This window comes from Callithrix jacchus, chromosome 12 (genome assembly GCF_049354715.1).
Source record: "Callithrix jacchus isolate 240 chromosome 12, calJac240_pri, whole genome shotgun sequence".
Lineage (NCBI taxonomy): Eukaryota > Metazoa > Chordata > Mammalia > Primates > Cebidae > Callithrix > Callithrix jacchus.
In genome coordinates this window covers 92,605,384-92,625,060 of record NC_133513.1, presented here as the reverse complement: position 1 = coordinate 92,625,060, position 19,677 = coordinate 92,605,384, and the positions used below count along the sequence as shown (strand labels likewise).

General features: G+C 40.2%; 1 protein-coding gene across 9 annotated transcripts in view; it reads right to left on the bottom strand.

Moving 5' to 3' along the window:
* Positions 1-17,457, bottom strand: part of ENTPD7 (ectonucleoside triphosphate diphosphohydrolase 7) — a 59,944-nt gene extending 42,487 nt beyond the window's left edge. For 7 of the 9 annotated variants that reach the window (XR_013525058.1, XR_008475633.2, XR_013525057.1 and 4 more), the window contains exons 1-3: positions 17,342-17,457; positions 16,968-17,067; positions 15,079-15,261 (exon numbers count right to left, since the gene is read on the bottom strand). Coding sequence is in view for 6 of the 9 variants with exons in the window: in XM_078346248.1 (XP_078202374.1) it covers positions 15,079-15,261; positions 16,968-16,975 (191 nt within the window). In the remaining 3 variants the exon portion in view is untranslated. Of the gene's footprint in view, positions 1-15,078; positions 15,262-16,967; positions 17,068-17,202 lie in introns of all 9 variants that reach the window. The other 2 variants (XM_054243232.2, XM_078346246.1) reach the window with 1 other exon arrangement.
* Between the last annotated feature and the right edge of the window lie 2,220 nt (positions 17,458-19,677).

The following is a 19,677-nucleotide window of genomic DNA, read 5'->3' as shown; positions in this document are numbered from 1 at the left end:
GGAAAGCAAATGGTAGAACACTCTCTGAGGAAAAAGGCTTAAAAGTTCAGAAAATGAAAAAGACTAAGAGTTGATTAAAATACTTCTGAGCATTTGACTATGTGCAGTGGCTCACGCCTGTAATCCCAGCACTTTGGGAGGTCAAGGTGGGCAGATTTTTGAGGTCAGGAGTTTGAGATCAGCCTGGGTAACATGGTGAAACACCATCTCTACTAAAAATACAAAAATTAGCCTGGCATGGTGGCAGAAACCTGTAATCCCAGCTCCTTGGGAATAAGAAGCAGGAGAATCACTTGAACCCAGGAGGCAGAGGCTGCAGTGAGCCAAGATTGTGCCATAGCAATCTAGCCTGGGTGACAGAGCAAGAATCCATCTCTCCATCTCAAAAAAAAAAAAAAAAAAAAAAAAAAACCTTCTGAGCACTGAGGCTTTAATATTAAAATTCCCTCATAATCAAGGGTCTGAAAAATAGAAACATTACTAAATTCTCTACACAGGCTTCACTTGAAGCAGAGCCCAGTGAGAAGGACTTTTAGTTTATTATCCAGAAAAGAAAAGCTCTTTACTGGGGCTAAGAATGCATACTGCATGGTAGGCATTAACATCTTGTCTATTAAATGCTTTAAAATTTTGTGGTTACTATAGACTGAGCTAATCATTATCTAAATAAATCCCCTGAGAGTAAAGCTGTGATCTTTTCAAGCACTATAGCTGAATTCCCTTCTTTAAAAGATATCTGCCCCGCACATCCAACATTGTTTTTAAAGCCAACTCCTAGATCTCCAAGGCTCTTACTCAGAACCCCTCAGAACCAGTTTTTGTGATGTCTGAAGCGAACAGAATTTGGAAAGCCTTCTTTTAAAAACAAGATTCAGCATTACAAAGAGAAAAAAAAAAAGCCCATTTAAGTGAGGGGCTTTAAGGTATAGGTATCATTAGTAAACCCACCTCCAATCAGAACAATAAACCACACATCACACTCCTGAAACCAATTTAGCCAGTGTTTACTGGTGATTTCACATTTTTATACAGACAACACAGTTCCTTATCTGGGCAAAAAAGCAAACTTGATGAAAAGAACATGTAGAAATAATTCTGAAATCAAAAAGTAGAGTAGCTTTCCTATACTACAATGCAAAATGCATTTTTTTTTTTTTTAAAAAAGAGAAGAACACAGAATTGAGCCTCAATATAATGTTGTAAATTATTACTCAGAGTAGGGGTACTCTCTCTCAGAGAACTTTTTTCCTGGATCTGAAATGGTAGTCAGTTAAGGGAAATGAAGCAGATGGTAAAAATCTGTTATATAACAGAAAGTTTCTAATCCTAAAGATTCCATTTCACCACATACTTTCCCATTCTAATCAAATCACTGGGCTGAACTGGGCTAGAATCCACCAATCAACTAGTAACAGCTCATTTATATCACCTGAGAGCTGGGCAAAAGTCTGGGTTCAAGTCACAGAACTCCTGCAAATACTGACCTCACAAGAGGTCACAGATAAAAAAGAAACAGGCAAGATAATCCACCCCCATTCCAAAGTGACTTTTCATTTCCCATCATAGCAATCTTTCTATTTCATATGCTTCACAAAATCTTCCTGCTCTCCCTCTCTGAAAACCACCCACTCTGCTTGTCTCTTGCAAGATTCTGGATCCCATCCCCTTCTGCATAATAAATAACTTTTCTCTAGTGCACTTGTTCTCAAATTTGGGGGCCTTAAGACTCCTTTACAATCTTAAAACTTATTAAGCCCCAGAGAGCTTTCGTAGACATAGGTTATATCTATCTATAATTACTATATTAGAAAATAAAACATAAAAATGTTAAATATTTATCATTGCATTTAAAGAAAACAAAATCATTACATATTAATAATTTTTATGAAAATACACATATCTTCTAAAACAAAAAAATAGAAGAGTGGCATTGTTTTATAATTTTGCAAATATCTTCAGTAGGCAAACTAAAAGAAGACCCTAGATTCTTGGATTTACTTCCGTATCCAATCTGTTACAATCATGTTGTTTTGGTTGAAGCATTTGTGTGAAAATTCAGCCTCACACAGACATACTGTTGGAAACAGGAGGATTATTAAACAGCCCTTTCAGATTACAAATATTCTTCTTTGATAGTATACTAAAACTCAACAAGTATGGTTTCTTCAAGATTAGTTGCAATTAGAATCTAAAACCCTATCTAAAAACTTTTCATACTCTATTAAAATCCATAGGTTTACCATGTACTTTGAATGGCTTTTATCCAAGCATGATTTCATAACATCATATATTGGAAAATATTGGTTCACTGAGTTATGCAAATATTCCTAACATTGACACATTTCATTCTACAATACTTTAAAAAAAACCCCATATTCATTAATATCACCGCCAATCTTACTCAAAAAGTCTTTTAAGTATTGGGAAGCTATCCAATTCACAACAGCAGATACAGTTTTCCAAAATACTAATTTTCACTTGGAAGTTCAAATTTTAACATTGGCAATAAATATTGAAAACTATTTTTCATGAAGTAACAGATTTACTTCATTCATATTCAAGGAAATGTCTATAAAATACCCAAGTCTGAAACCATAGCTTTTCTGGCAGTCATTCTTTTAAGTAAAATAGTGTTCCACAATAAAAGCAGCTGGGTTTACCTCATAACTCAAAAAACTGCCCAAGTGTTTTTACTCTAGACAACTTCAGTATACAGCAGAAGTGCTTAATGCCTATTTCCCCCTTCATCACTTAGAATATTAAAAAGATATTCATAAGTGGAACTGAATATTTTCTTCCAATGCAATTGTGTGACAATGAAGAATATAGTAACTACTAGTACAATGTGATGCTGATTACATTTGTGTAATTTGTGCTGAAGCATTATTAGCAGTTTTACCTGCCATTGCTTTTGCACCACCAAAGCAAATACCAATCAACTCAGTGAAAAAGGCAAATAACACAACAGTCAAGAGATGGAAGCAACCCAAATGTCCATCAATAGATGAATGGATCCACAATGTGGTATATACATACAATGAAATATTAGTCCACCTTAAAAAGGAGGAAATCCTGTCATATGTTACAACACAGATGAATCTTCAGGATATGATGCTAAGTAAATAAGCCAGGCACAAAAAGACAAGTACTGTATATGATTCCACCTATATGAGGTATCTAAAGTAGAAAGAGAAAATTTAATGGTAATTACCAGCAGCTGGCTCGAAAGAGAGAAAGGAGAGTTGGTTAATGGGTGGAGTTATGATCTGCAAGAAGAAAAAATTCTGGAGATTTATTTTACAACAATGTAAATATACTTAATACTAATGACTGTACAACTAAAAATGGTAAATTTTATACATTTTGAACCATAGTTTTAAAAGTCAAAATAACATCTTAGTATTTTAAAAATAGTTTCACCCTCACAGACTCCCGAAGGGCTACTAAACACTCTGAGAACCACTGCTCTAATATAACCTTCCTTCCCTCTTTAACATCCACCTGCTTCTCTGCCTACTCCTTCCCCTCTCCCGGCTCCTTGGACATGGCTTCTCAGTTCTTCAGAAGCCTCTACTCAACATTGCTGACTCTGGTAGTATCCACAATGATTTGAAATGATTTCTTTTCCTTCTGTTCTAAAATGTGGATGTCAATATTTCCTTTAAGCAGTTTGTTTATATTTCAGTATGAGCCCCTAAGATTTCTTTCCTATTTCCTTGCTGTACCTCTCCGTTGAGACTATAAGTTTCTCAAGAACAAGTATGTTTCCTGTAGTACCTTGATATTGTCACGGTGCTTCTCATATTTCTCTGCCCAAAACATGTATCAAACAATATTGACTGGTTTGATCCTAGAACTCACAAAATGGAGCTGTTGGTCTGTTAACTCCTTCATGTCTTTGTACAGTTGTACCCAAAATTAACTGGTCTCTTTCTTACAAAGTTTTAATTGCTTTCCAAGCAAAGTACCTTGTTATCCTCTCTGATTCCTACCAAAATAAGCAACTTTACAGCTCCGGTTTTGGTGCAACTAAACTTATCTTTAGAAGTCTTCATGCTTTGAAAGATGGCTAAAATGTCAGCTGATGTTAGATGACTAGAGAGGAAGGTAAGCCTAAATAGCATTTGTGCAGTATAAAGTCTCCTTATTTCTTATTTTGCATACAAACAAATAATTGAAGAACAGTTTTTCCCTCTGGGCAATAACCATATTACCTTTTTCTGGAACTCTGACCTCTTATGACCTAATCAGCCTTCTTAAACTTTCAACCACCTAGAGCGTTCCTCTATCTAGGCTCCTAACATGAATGGATCACCAGACCTTCTCTGCATTTTTTTCATATATAGTTTCTTTTTTGTCATATATAATTTGTAGTCCTGACTTTAGCCATCATGGTCAATTACTTACATTGCTGGACCATCCTGTTTTGCTGATGCCACGCTAGCCAATCTCTAAAGAGGACCAAAAGCCCAAGAGAAAAGTCTGAAAAGCTTTGGGAAAGAGGTTTGATTCACCATCGCACATACACACACCCCCTCTGTTTGAGAAACATGATTTCCTTCTAGTCACTGCTGAGTCAATGAAAAGAAAGTTACCCACAAATACATCACCCAAGGTAGAACTGGAAGACAATGGCTTTTCACTGCCATTATCCTAAAAGCATTAACACCATTAGAGCTGCAACTGAGAAAACCATTACCTAGCTTACAAAATCAAAACTAATTATACCACTTTAAAGTTCAAACAGAGCTCAGCGATGGGAAAAAAGTCAATTGAAGTAGCCCCATAAGTATGGGGCTATTAATTCTTTGCTGAATGTCATCATACTCTTCAACTCTGTTCAAAGCTCAGAACCAAATATAATGACACTACAGTTAAGTAGCTGTGCATGACTGATGATAGTAGTACATTCCCAGAAAAGCATTTTGTAAGGTTACTGCTTACCTCCTAACAGGATTAATCAGAGCAGTCAGGAACATCTATAATCTAAAGTCCTGCTCAAAACACTACAAACACCATTAAGACCAAATAAATGGGCTGAGAGTAGTGGCTTACACCTGTGAGCCAGCACTTTGGGAGGCCAAAGTGGGTGGCTTGCTTGAACTCAGGAATTTAAGACCTGCCTGAGCAATATGACAAAACCCCATCTTTACAAAGAATATAAAAATTAATTGGGTGTGGTGGCATGTGCCTTTGATTTCAGCTGCTTGGGGGATTGAGGTGAGAGGATTGCTTAAGCCTGGGAGGTTGAGGCTGCAGTGAGCTATGATTGCACCACCGCGCTCCAACTTGGGTGACAAAGTGAGACCCTGTTTCAAAAAAAAAAAAAAAATCAAGTAACTGAATAAATGTGGGACAGACACAGTGGCTCATGCCTGTAATCCCAGCACTTTGGTAGACCAAATTGGAAGGACTGCTTGAGGTCAGGTATTCAAGGCCAGCCTAGGCAACCTAGTGAGACCCCTGTCTCTAAAACTAATAATAAAAAAAATTTAGTCAGGCACAGTGGCATACACCTGTAATCCCTGATACTAGGAAGGCTGAGGCAGGAGGATATCTTGAGCCCAGGAGTCCAAGGCTGCAGTGACATGATCACACCACTATGCTCCAGCCTGGAAAATAGAGTGAGACCCTGTCTAAAAAATAAAAATAAAATAAATGTGAATAAATGCTTTAAATTTCACCATCAAAAATCTCTGTTCTATTACACATAAGAAGAGCATTCTAACTAAAAGTAATGCCTCTCTTTGACTTGCTTTATTTAAACGGAATTGAAACACCTATGGAAGGCCAGTACCGTGCCAATTGCTGACATAGAAACTCTCATTCAGTTATTTCCAGAAGGTAGAGGAAAATGAAAGCACCACCTTTCAATAGCTACAAAAGACATTCTTCAGATAATAGTTCAACCAAACAAAATTTTACCCACTAATGAAGATAATAGTGAGGTTACCAAAAAGTGAACAACATTAAACACAAATGTGAAAAAGGAAAGGTATTAAATAAAACATGAAAGAACCATTTACCATAGTATCTTGCACACTAAGTATACATGCCAGAAGTTCCTCTTACACAGTCATGCACTGCATAATGATGTTTCAGTCAGCAGCAAACCACATGCACAACAGTGATCACATAAGATTGTGAGATAATATTCCTATACAATCAGATGGAGAAACATTCCATGCTCATAGTTAGAAAAAATCAGTATCATGAAAATGGCCATACTGCCCAAAGTAATTTATAGATTCAATGCTATCCCCATCCAGCAACCAATGACCTTCCTCACAGATCTGGAAAAAAACACCTTAAACTTCATATGGAACAAAAAGAGTCCGCATAGTCAAGTCAATTATAACCAAAAAGAACAAAGCTGGAGGCATCACTCTACCTGACTTCAAGCAATACTACAAGGCTACAGTAATCAAAACAGCATGGTACTGGTGCCAAAACAGAGATATAGACCAATGGAACAGAACAGAGGCAACGGAGGCAACGCCACACATCTACAAGCATCTGATCTTTGACAAACCTGACAAAAACAAGCAATGGGGAAAGGATTCCCTGTTTAATACATGGTGTTGGGAAAACTGGCTAGCCATGTGCAGAAAGCAGAAACTGGACCCCTTCCTGACACCTTACACTAAAATTAACTCCAGATGGATTAAAGACTTAAACATAAGACCTAACACTATAAAAACCCTAGAAGAAAACCTAGGCAAAACCATTCAGGATATAGGCGTAGGCAAGGACTTCACGACTAAAACACCAAAAGCATTGGCAACAAAAGCCAAAATAGACAAATGGGATCTAATTAAACTCCACAGCTTCTACACAGCAAAAGAAACAATCATTAGTGTGAACTGGCAACCAACAGAATGGGAAAAAATTTTTGCAATCTACCCATCTAACAAAGGGCTAATATCCAGAATCTACAAAGTACTAAAACAGATTTACAAGAAAAAAACAAACCCATTCAAGTGGGTGAAGGACATGAAGAGATACTTTTCAAAAGAAGACATATAAGAGGCCAACAAACATATGAAAAAATGCTCATCATCACTAGTCATTAGAGAAACGCAAATCAAAACTACATTGAGATACCATCTCAGGTCAGTTAGAATGGCGATCATTAAAAAATCCAGAGACAACAGATGCTAGAAACGATGTAGAGAAATAGGAACACTTTTACACCACTGGTGGGAGTGTAAATTAGTTCAACCATTGTGAAAGACAGTGTGGCGATTCCTCAAGGACCTAGAAATAGAAATTCCATTTGACCCAGCAATCCCATTACTGGGTATATATCCAAAGGATTATAAATCGTTCTATTATAAGGACACATGCACGTGAATGTTCATTGCAGCACTGTTTACAATAGCAAAGACTTGGAACCAACCCAAATGCCCATCAATGATAGACCGGACAGGGAAAATGTGGCACATATACACCATGGAATACTATGCAGCCATAAAAAACAATGGGGTTATGTCCTTTGTAGGGACATAGATGAACCTGGAAACCATCATTCTCAGCAAACTGACACAAGAACAGAAAATCAAACACTGCATGTTCTCACTCACAGGCGGGTGTTGAACAATGAGAACACAAGGACACAGGGAGGGGAGTATCACACTGGGGTCTGTTAGGGGGGCATAGGGGAGGGTCAGCGGGGGGTAGGGAGGTTGGGGAGGGATAACATGGGGAGAAATGCCAGATGTAGGTGACGAGGGGATGGGGGCAGCAAACCACATTGCCATGTGTGTACCTATGCAACAATCCTTCATGTTTTGCACATGTACCCCAGAACCTAAAGTGCAATAAAATATGTATGGAAAAAAGCATATAGAATAAGAATATACGGAAAATATTTTCCTACAGCTGTACGATGTGTTTGTATTTTAAGTTGTGTTAGTCCAAAACAGTCAAATAGGTTTTAAATATTTAAAAGCTTAGAAAGTGGAAAAGTTACAGTAAGTTAAGGTTAATTTATTATTGAAAAAAGGAAAATTTTAATAATTTTTAAATAAATTTAGTGTAGCCTAAACATATAGTGTTTATAAAGTCTACGGTAATGACCTAGGCCTTCACACTCACCACTCACTCTGAGAAACTTCCAGTTCTATGAGCTCCATTCATGGTAAGTGCCGCCCTATACAGGTATACAATTTTTCTTTTCTTTTTTTGAGACAGAGTCTTGCTCTGTTGCCCAGGCTGGAGTACAACAGAGCAATCATGGCTCACTGTAGCTTTGACCTCCTGGACTGAAGTGATTCTCCCGACTCCACCACCCAAGTAGCTGGGGCTACAGCATACACCATCACACCCAGCTCATTTTAAAATTTTCTGTAGCGATGAGGTTCACCATGTTACCTAGGCAGGTCTGGAACTACTGGGCTCAAGAGATCTGCCCACTTTGGCCTCCCAAAATACTGGGATTGTAGGCTTGAGCCACCATACCAGGCCCAATTTGTCTTTTATACCATATTTATTGTACCTTTTCTATGTTCAGATAAGTTTAGACATACAAATGTTTACCATTGTGTTACAGCTGCCTACAGTATTCAGTACAGCAACATGTGTATAGGTTTGTAGGCTAGAAGCATATACATCATACAACCTAGGTATGTAGTAGGTGGACCATCTAGGTTTGTGTAAGTACTCTACGATGTTTACACAATGATGAAATCATCTAATGATGCATTTATCAGAACATATCTCCATCATCATATAACACATGACTATACAAAAAGTTAATAAATTTTAACAATTACCCAGTATCCACAGCAGAACCTCAAACATGGTACACTTAGCAATGTCAATAGAACTTTGTGAAATGATAAAAATACTTTATCTGCATTGTCCCATATATCCACATGTGGCCGGCCACTCAGCATTTGAAACATGCCCAGTGCAAGTGAGGAACTTAATTTTGTTTCATTTAATCTTAACTAATTTAAATTTAATTAACCACTTGTGGGTAGTGACTACCCTATTTCACACTATAGTATAGACACATATTAAGTCTGAAGAAAATATTGGAACATATCTTTTTTTTTTTTTGAGACGGAGTTTAACTCTTGTTACCCAGGCTGGAGTGCAATGGCACGATCTTGGCTCACCACAACCTCCGCCTCCTGGGTTCAGGCAATTCTCCTGCCTCAGCCTCCCGAGTAGCTGGGATTACAGGCATGTGCCACCATGCCCAGCTAATTTTTTTGTATTTTTAGTAGAGATGGGGTTTCACCATTTTGACCAGGATGGTCTCGATCTCATGACCTCCTGATCCACCTGCCTCGGCCTCCCAAAGTGCTGGGATTACAGGCTTGAGCCACCGCGCCCGGCCTGGAACATATCTTATGTGACACATGCTAGAAAAAATAGTGGATAAAAACACACATCTAACACATGTATTATTCTCAAAAACAGCTCTGCTGTGTGTGTGTAGGGTCAGGGGATATGTGGAAAATCTCTACACCTACAGCTGAAATGAACTGTAAAACTAAACGGGCTCTAAAAAAAAGTTTATTAAAATTAAAAACCACAGCTTTGGATTCTATCCTTACTGACACCCCATCTCTCTAAATTTACTTTTTTTGCATCAAATAAATTCTAGTTCTGATGCAAACCTCCTACTTTCTCTTTCCAGAAACAATATGGATACGTGTTGAAAATAAAGAAAAAAAATAAGTCTTTAGTTTGCTTCTAAAGTCCTGTTTAATATCCCCTGAGAAGTGATATGCTAAATTCTACCAATGGCTAGAAAAAAATTCAAATTGAAATATCTGTTTTCAATGCAAAAGTAATTAAAATATTTTTAAACATTAACTGCTTTCATACATACTAAAATACAAAGATGCACTGTGCAAGAGAGACTATCATTTCTAACTAAAGCAATGCCTCATTTATCAAGACCATAAAAAAATGAATGGAGCTGGGTGCGGTGGCTCACATCTATAATCCCAATACTTTGGGAGGCCCAGGCAGGCAGATTATGAGGTCAGGAGTTCAAGACTAGCCTAGCCAATATGGTGAAACCCCGTCTCTATTAAAAATACAAAATATTAGCTGGGCGTGGTGCTGCACACCTGTAGTCCCAGCTACTTGGGAGGCTGCAGCAGCAGAATTGCTCGAACCTAGGAGGCAGAGGTTGCGGTGAGCCAAGATCACACCACTGCCAAGCCTGGGCAACAGAGCAAGACTTATTCTCAAAAATAAATAAATAAATAAAGTAAAAAGAATGAATGGGCCTGGCAAAGTGGCTTATGCCTGTAATCCCAACACTTTGAGAGGCTGAGGTGGGTTGACTGCTTGAGCCTAGGAATTCATGATCAGCCTGGGCAACAGAGGGAGACCGTGTCTCTACCAAAAAAAAAAAAAAGTTAAATAAAATAAAGAATGAATGTACTGTTTCTCTAGGCACATTTTCCTGATCAAAGGTTTCCAAATTTGTTCCCATGAAGACAAGTGTTAAGTGGGTTCCTGGAAGCCAATACACTTTCAGAGGGACACCACAAAACACTGATATAATCTCACTGTGTGAATTAGGAATATTTTAATAGAAAAAATATGTCTATATATGAATATAATAGAATAAATCACAACTACAAACACTTGTCTTAAAATTTTTTAAGCTGTTAAACTAAGTGGTAATTGTTTCTACTGATTCCTAGTTACTTGCTTAATCATTTCATCATTAGGTAGTGCTCATCAGCACTTAAGCAGTAGCAGCTGCTACAAAAACCAAATAAAAGCAAAATTTTAAATAGAGATTATAATGCCCATTATCTTCAGTGTGTATTTTCAGGGCAGAGAAGAGAATTGGAAAACAGAAAAATAAAGATTATTTCAAATAATAATAGACTGACATTTGATTAGTCAATCCATGCACCTGACATTCCTAGATGCTCTACTCTTCTTACACTACAAGACAGCTATTTTTACTCACTTTATATATAAATAAAATGTAATTCCAGGATATTAAGAAACCTGCCCAAGATTACCCAATTAGCAAATAATGGGCTGATCAACTCTAAAATTAATACTCTTTCTCTTACATCACAATATCTTCAGTAAATGTAACTGAATCTTAGAGCAGTTTTTCTTAAGCCAGGTGGCCTATCAGATTCACCTAAAGGAAGAGTCCCAATTATTTGCATTTTTTTAAAGGTCCCCAAGTGATTGAGATACACAAAGGTTGAAAACCTCTGATTTAAAATTATCATTAATGGCCAGGCGTGGTGGCTCACACCTGTAATCCCAGCACTTGGCGGGGCTGAGGTGGATGGATCACATGAGGCCAGGAGTTCAAGACCAGCTTGACAAACATGGTGAAACCCTATTTCTACTAAAAATACAAAAATTAGCCAGGCATGGTGGTGCGCACCTATAATCCCAGCTACTCAGGAGGCTAAGGCTTGAGAATTGCTTGAACCTGAAGGTGGAGGTTGAAGTGAGCTGAGATCAGGCCACTGTACTCCATCCTGGGCAACAGAGTGAGACTCTGTCTCAAAAAAAAAAAAAATCTTTAACATAAATTTTTCAACTATATAATAAAACAGTTTTAACAACATATGTAGAACTGTTTACTACTATAAAAATGTAGAAATTTTGACTTGAGTCTATTTTTATTAAATTTGCTCTCTCCTGCTTCACTGTCAAGATGTCAGATATAACTGATTATTGTCATAATATGCCCACATCTCACAACACACCCCACCCACCATTCCAATTTGCTGTTATCTACTGTGTTCTGAGACAAGAGAGAACCATGCAAATTGGAACAGTGTATAAAATAAAAGCTAACAGGCTTTATGTGAGAGTCTATCTTATCAGTAAAGTACAGGCACTTTTAGCACATGAACTTAGTGATATCAAATTTGGTTGCTCAAGAACTTCTTTTTAATTTCTGATTTTTAACTTGGTTCCTAATTCTTAACCTTGTATATAATTCCTGATCCTTCACTCCTGATTCTATACAACTGTACATAAACTATTATCTTACTGGGAGATAATTTTTCCTTTATGTCTGCCTCTCTACCTAGATAGATCATGAACTCCTTGAGTTCGGGGCCTATGCTTAGTCATCTTTGTACTCCAGTGCTATCATAGTGTCATGGACGCAGCAAACCTTCAACAAACGTCTGCCTCCTAAATGACTCACGGAGGCTGCCCTGAGTGAAGTTTAATGACAAATGGTCATTTCTGACAATATATACAGAACCTTTCATGGAGTAACAATGAGCTCTGAGCCATTACGCTACAAAGCCATATAGATCCAATAGTCAACAAATCACAAGCACAAGAATCATGCAAGCCGGGCTTGGTGTCTCATGCCTGTAATCCCAACACTTTGGGAGGCCGAGGCGGGAGGACAGGTTGAGCCCAGCAGTTTACGATCAGCCTGAGCAACACAGTGAGACCTCACCCATACTAAAAATAAAAAAAAAAATTAGCCAGGTATGATGGCACATGCCTGTAGTCTCTTTTACTCAGGAGGCTGAGGCAGGACGATAGCTTGAGCCCAGGTGATTGAGGCTGCAGTAGGCTATGATTGCACCATTGCACTGCAGCCTGGGAGATGAGAGACAGTATTGGGAAAAAAAATCATGTAGAAAACATCAAAGTACATTACAGTCAAATTGCTTAAAACTAGTGATAAACAGAAAATTCTAAAAGTATTCAGAGGAGAGGGCTGGGCGCAGTGGCTCACACCTGTAATCCCAGCACTTTGGGAGGCTGAGGCAGGTGGATCACGAGGTCAGGAGGTCAAGACCAGCCTGGCCAATATGGTGGAAACCTCGTCTTCACTAAAAATACAAAAATTAGCCAGGTGTGGAGTTACTTGGGAGGCTGAGGCAGGAGAATCACTTGAACCCAGGAGGCACAATTTGCAGTGAGCCAAGATCCCACCACTTATTCAAGCCTGGACGACAGAAGGAGACACCATCTCAAAAAAAAAGTATTCAGAGGGAAAAGATACAACATTCTTTTATTTTTTTTTTTTGAGATGGAGTTCCACTCTTGTTGCCCAGGCTGGAGTACAATGGCATGATGTTGGCTCACTGCAACCTCCACCTCCCGAGTTCAAGTGAGTCTCCTGCCTCAGCCTCCCAAGTAGCTGGGATTACAGGCATACACCACCATGCCTGGCTAATTTTGTATTTTTAATATAGACAGGGTTTCTCCATATTGGTCAGCCTAGTCTCGAACTCCCCACCTCAGGTGATCCACCCACATGGCCTCCCAAAGTGTTGGGATTACAGGTGTGAGCCACTGCACCCAGCTGAAAAAGATACATTCTATACAAAAAGAACAAAGATTAAAAACACAGGAGACATCTCAAAGAAAGCAAGCCAAAAGACAGTGAATCATCATCTTTAAAGTAATGAAAGGAAAAAATGATCAACCTAGAGTTCTATACCCAATGAACATTTCTTTCAAAAGGAAAGCAAAATAAGGACTTTTTCAGTCATACAAAAGTTGAAAGAATTCATCACCCACATACTTGCTCTACTAGAAATGCTAAAGAATGTTCTTGAAGTAAAAGCAAATATGGAAATATGGGCCCAGATGGAAATATGGATCTACACAAAGGAATGAAGCAGCCCAGAAATGGTAAATATAGACAAAAGTGACTCCATCTTGGATGCTAACCCACCACATTGACTTCTGACTAGCCCCAGTCTCGTGAATGCCTCGATTCCTGCTTTATTTACTAGTGTAAGAACATGTCAAACTTGGTGTCGGCACACAAATGATAGAATATGGCACATGCAGCATTCTTGCCTGTTCTGGAGGGCTGTCTTTAATTGTCTTGCACAGGGCGCATACCCCATCTCCCTGGAGTATATAAGCCCTGGGTCTCGGGAGTAACAGTGTGGACTAACACCTGTCTCCACAGGTGTCAGGAATAACACTGTGAAGTAACACCTGTTTTGCAGCTACCCACCTGTCTGCTAACACCTGTCTGCAAGTTCTCTCAATAAATCAATCAATACCAATGAACAATTTGCCTGCGCCTCTGGTTTCTCGGTCCCTTCAGCATTCAAGGGTCACTTTGCTTATATCACCCTTTCATGCAACAATATGGTTAAATATATAAGCTTTTTTTCCTTATTTTGAAAACCTCTTCAAAAGATAATTGACTAATGCAAAAATAACAATATATTGTGGAACTTAAAACATGTAGAAATAAAATATATGACAATAGCACAAAGACCCAGGGAAGGGAAGAAAGAAAGTATACTGATTTTAGGTTCTTGTTCTAGATGTGAAAAGGGGTAATATTACTTGAAGGAGAGTGTGACAATTAAAGATGGTACTATAAACCCTAAAGTAACCACGAAAAAAAGAGAAAAAGTTGTATCTAATAACCCAACGTGAGAGATAAAATGGAATCATAAAAATTGTACTCAATTGAAAAGAGGGGAAAAGGGGAAAAAGAAGAAGAAATGTGACAAACAAAAAACAAATAGCAAGATTAAAACAAAACATACTCAATAATTAGATTAAATGTAAATAGCCTGAACACTCCAATTAACCACAGAGATAGTCAGATTGGATAAAAAACAAGACTTGACCAAACATTGCCTATAAGAAGCCCACTTATATAAAGACACAAATAGGCTAAAACTAAAAGTATAGAAAAAAATCTCTGTCATGCTAATGTTAATCAAAGGGAAGCTGGAATAGCTATATTAATACCAGACTAGATTTCAGAGCAAAGTATATCGTCAAGGATAAAAATAATCATTTAATAATGATAAAGGGGTCAATTCATAAAGGTATATTACAGTCCTAAACATTTATATACACAATAAGTCTCAGCACACCAAAACAAGAAAACAGAAAGTTGCCTTTCATGGTTAAAATGCAGTTTAAGTATTCCTGTACCAAAACTGAACATTGCCAAAATGGGGCTTGAGATCTTCTTTATGTAATCAATGGCATGTAATTTTACTAATAAAAGTACAGTATCCCCCAAAAGGGTCAAAGTTAGTAGTATGTTAAACAGTTTATGAAAGTATTTATGACTTCAGTGCCAAAGCTGATCAAAGTGATCTAAAGCTGACTCACCTTTCGTATTGCCTATCTCGTGGTAATGAGGCACTCCAATGTCGAAAGTCTATGATTAACATAAGTAAAAGGAGACAGGATATGAAGAAGAGTCCCAGGAATGCCACCCGCTGACGGAGAAATGGACTCACTGTGGGCACAGTGAAGTACCAGGAGGCTGGGCAGAGGTAGGAAAAACTGATCCTGAAATTAGACAAACATTAGTAAGTCTGAAACATGTCTACAATTGAGTGCTTAAAAATCATTTTTAAATTGGATAAAAGGCCCCCTAATAAAGGCAAAAATCCATGCCAACCGAAGTCTAAATGTTATTTTAGTCTCTAATTTTAGAAGACGTTCATGGTGCTTCTACTATATAAATCAGAAAAGCCTTATCTGCCCTTTTTCCAAACTGCACTTTTGAGTGCAATTTAAAGACTTAATCTCATGTTAATGAAAAGATCACTGTCTCCCTGGGCAACCTCATAACATTGAAGAATCAGAGTAACTACAATATTCCCAGCAAAGAATGCTGTAAGAAACCGGATGGTCCGCTGGTCAACATGGTGAAACCCTGTCTCTACTAAAAATACACAAAATTAGCTGGGCATGGTGGCACGTGCCTGTAATCCCAGCTACTCAGGAGGCTGAGGCAGGAGAATTGCCTGAACCCAGGAGGCGGAGGTTGTGGTGAGCCGAGATCGCGCCATTGCACTCCAGCCTGGGTAACAAGAGCGAAACTTCGTCTCAGAAAAAAAAAAAAAAAAAGAAACGGGATGGTCCGAAAATTTATTTAACTGATTTTAAAAATGTTTTACCAGATTATACATGTGCATAGTAAAAGACAATCAAACAGTTTAATAGGATGTATTGCATAGTGAAAAGTGACTCTTGCCCTTACCCCACAATCACTCTTAGAGGCAACCGTTGCTACCCAGTTGCTGTGTGTTTTTGTTTGCTTGTTTGTTTTGAGACAGATTCTTGTTCTGTTGCCCAGGCTGGAGTGCAGTGGTGTGATCATGGCTCACTGCAACCTCTGCCTCCTACATTCAAGTGATTCTCTTTCCTCAGCCTTCCGAGTAGCTGGGATTACAGGTACTTGCCACCACGCCCGGCTATTTTTGTATTTTTAGTAGAGACGGAGTTTCACCATGTTGGCCAGGCTGGACTCGAACTCCTGACCTCAGGTGATCCACCCGCCTCAGCCTCCCAAAGTGCTGGGATTACAGGCATGAGCCACAGCACTGTGCCGTTGCTGTGTATTTTTCCAAGGATATTCTACGGATACACAAGCATACATATACACCAATAAATCTACAGTTATATCTGTGTGTGTGTGTGTGTGTGTGTGTGTGTGTCCATTCCCTTGGTTTTACACAAATGGTAGTCCACCATACCTACTCTTCTGCATCTTTCCCCCACTGTACTTGATAATTGTCCCTTACTGGTACAAGTAGATCCACATTAATCTTTTTTAAAAGCTTCAGGGTATTCTAATATATGCATAAGTGTATTCATCTGTGAAGTTCACTTTCTATATTGATTCAAAAGGACCTCAGTCTGTCTGCTTTTAAAGTTCATTGTAAACAAAAAACAAAAAACCTCTTTGTTTAACCTTCTCAAGTGGCACCTCCCCTCGCTCAGATGCAAATCTTAAAGAACGTTACAACCTTGCACTTCACAGAGCTGAGCAAGCGGACTCACTCTGCCACCCCTGGACTGTGGGCTGGAAAATATTATTTTATCAGCCCTCACAAGAACACAACTTTGATCGTCTCTGCATCCAGTTGACCAGGGTACAAAGTCCAAGTACAGCTCCAGAGTAAACCTCACTTGTGAAGCCTCCCAGGATCCCCCAACCTGCCTGCCATCCTCTGCTGTGCTCCCAACCGGAAAGTGTGCAGTCTTACCTAGCCATGGGTTCCCTTCAGTAGGCTCAACGCCTGTCACCTTTTTCTTTTGCCCTGAGAAGGTGGCCTCCTTGTTCCAGGCATCTCCTACGTCTGCAGCCTAGAAAGATTTGATTTCAGGCTTCCGTCCGACTGAGCCCACGAGACGAGACCACCACGGGAATTCCACGGCTCCCACCTCCTCCCCAGGCTCCCACTCGGTCTGCTCTGGTTCCTCAGGCCCAGGGGACCCTACCCGGGCATCCTGGGAGCGGGGCGCTCTCGTGGGCCAGCTCTGTCCTCTAGGAACTAGTCGTCCCCAGGTGGCGGGGTGTGGGTCCCGCTTCCTCTCCCCGTCCCTCGGGGTCCCACAGCCTTCTCGCGCCCACACTCACGGGATCAAGCGGCTCGCCGGTTCCTTCGACAGCGCTGGGCTCAGTCCCGAGCTGCTCCCCGCGGCCCCTAGCCCAGCCGGAAGGAGAGCCCGGGCCGGCGGCGGCGCCACGTCCCCAAGGAAACCGCAGGGAGCCAATGACTGACAGAGTACCCACGAAGAGGGGCTGGCCCGCCACGAGCCGAGCCGGGGGCGAACCAGCTCCGTCAGCAGCACGTCCGTCCGCCAGGGTGGCCAATCCCCTAGAGCGCTCGGCCTCTAATGCCCGCCCCGGGATTTCGAGCCGCGCCCAATCGGAAAGGCGTCGTACGGAGGCTCCGCCTGCAGGGCTCACGGTAAGCGCACAGGTGAGTGGTGCTGGGCGGTCCTGCGCCCGCTACTCTCTCGGGAGCGCCAACTCTCGGCTGGTTACTTTCTCTGCGGCCGTTCCCGGGACAGAGTAGCTCCGGTGGGCTGGTCTCCGGGTGTTCGCGACCAAAGCGCATCCCTTGCCCTTAACCTATTGGAGGTTTCGTGCCCAATAACCCTCCCCACCAGAAGGGCAGTTCTCCCACCTTAAACCTTTCCTATCACCTCCCAACCGATGCCCAGAACTCCTTGTCTTGTCCTGTTTAAAAAACATAAATTGAAGACAATGACGTTTACACCAAAGTGCTTACGTTCATTCATTCATTCACTGAAGGTCTACTTATGCCGACTATGAGTTTCTGTGTGGCTGCCCTCCTGGACCCTACAGTAACACAAAGGCAACGGCGCGCGCACGTGTGTATGTGTGTGTGTTTCTTGCTTAAACCAGCCGTTATCTAATTTCCAGGAGGACGGCATAAAGTCCAAGGTCTTTCCAACGTGGCACATCCATTTCAGTCCACGATCCGCCCTACCGCATCTTCTCGCGCTACTCGACTTCCTTACCACGATCCAGCAATGTGCCTTGTGGTTTCTGGCCTCAGGCTTTGCTCATTCTGCCCCTCCACCTGCCCTGAACAACTGTCTCTGACTCGTAGCCAAATCACCTGCTACTCATCCTTAGCACACTTAAGGGTCACCTTCCCCTAAAAGCCCTACTTGATCTATTACACCTTCCTTATACATGGCTATTGTTTCACTTAGCACATTGAATTACAATTAAACGTATGTATTTGTCTGTTCCACTAGACAGAATACCGTTGAAGGCAGGGACAATCTGCTTCCAATATTCCCAATACTGGACACTGTCTGGCAGATAAAACACAACTAATATATCATTAATAAACAAATAAATGAATGTAGGGGGAAGAAGACCACCCAAATGCTTTTATCCAAAGCTTTCTATGACAAGGGAGTCAGTCACCATCACTTACATTTGGCCAACTCGAAGCCTGTCAGGACAGCAGGAAAACTATTTACTTACTTATGTACAGGGTCTCACTCTGTCGTCATCCAGGCTGGAGTGCAGTGGTGTGATCATGGCTCACTGCAGTCTTGACCTCCTGGGAAAGTGATCCTCCCACCTGGGCTCTACAGCCACATGCCACGATGCCCGGCTAATTTTTTTTTTTTTTTTTATTCTTTGTAGAGATGGAGTCCCACTATATTATCCAGGCTGGTCTTGAACTCCTGGGCTCAAACAGTCCTCCCATCTCAGCCTCCCAAAGTGCTGGGATTATAGGCATGAGCAGCTGGCCAGGAAAGCTTAGTAGTGAACAAAAAGGGAAGGTTTCATGCGTGCTCTGACTTAGGGTATTAGCATGGGAAAGCTGGAGGTGGACTAACAAAAGCAGAGTCCCTTATGTGATTGATTTTGGGTAGCATATTTGGCTGTCTTTAGTGGGTCCTGAGTTGAAGAAAGGAGGGTGCAAAAAACCAGGGAAACTGACAGTCATTGACCAAGGCCTGATTATTCTGGGCTGGTTGCTGTTGAGGTTGTGTGTCAGAGTTCTAATTGTCATATAAGATCTGGCCATTGTCCAGTTTCTATATTCAGTTCTCATGACTACTGTTTTTGTTTTTGTGGTTTTTTTTTTTTTTTTGCTCCACTACTCTCCTAACCTTGTTGAACTTCCTAATTCACCTTTCTTCTTCAATTCTATGTTCTCAGTTTTTTTTTTCTCTATCCCTCAATCCCCACTCTGCTTCAAGTGTTATATTTTATCTGGACCCCCAGAAACCACATTGAGTAGAATAGTTGCATAAAGTTGGGATTAAGCAAAAAATTATACAGATACCAGTTACTTTTATTATTTCAGAACCCAGTTCAGTTCCTAGAACAAAATAGACATGGAAAGAACTAGAAAAATGTTTTGGAGTAATTTATTTAAATTTCTTGCGGTTGCCTTCTGTGAGTTCTAAGTCTAATCT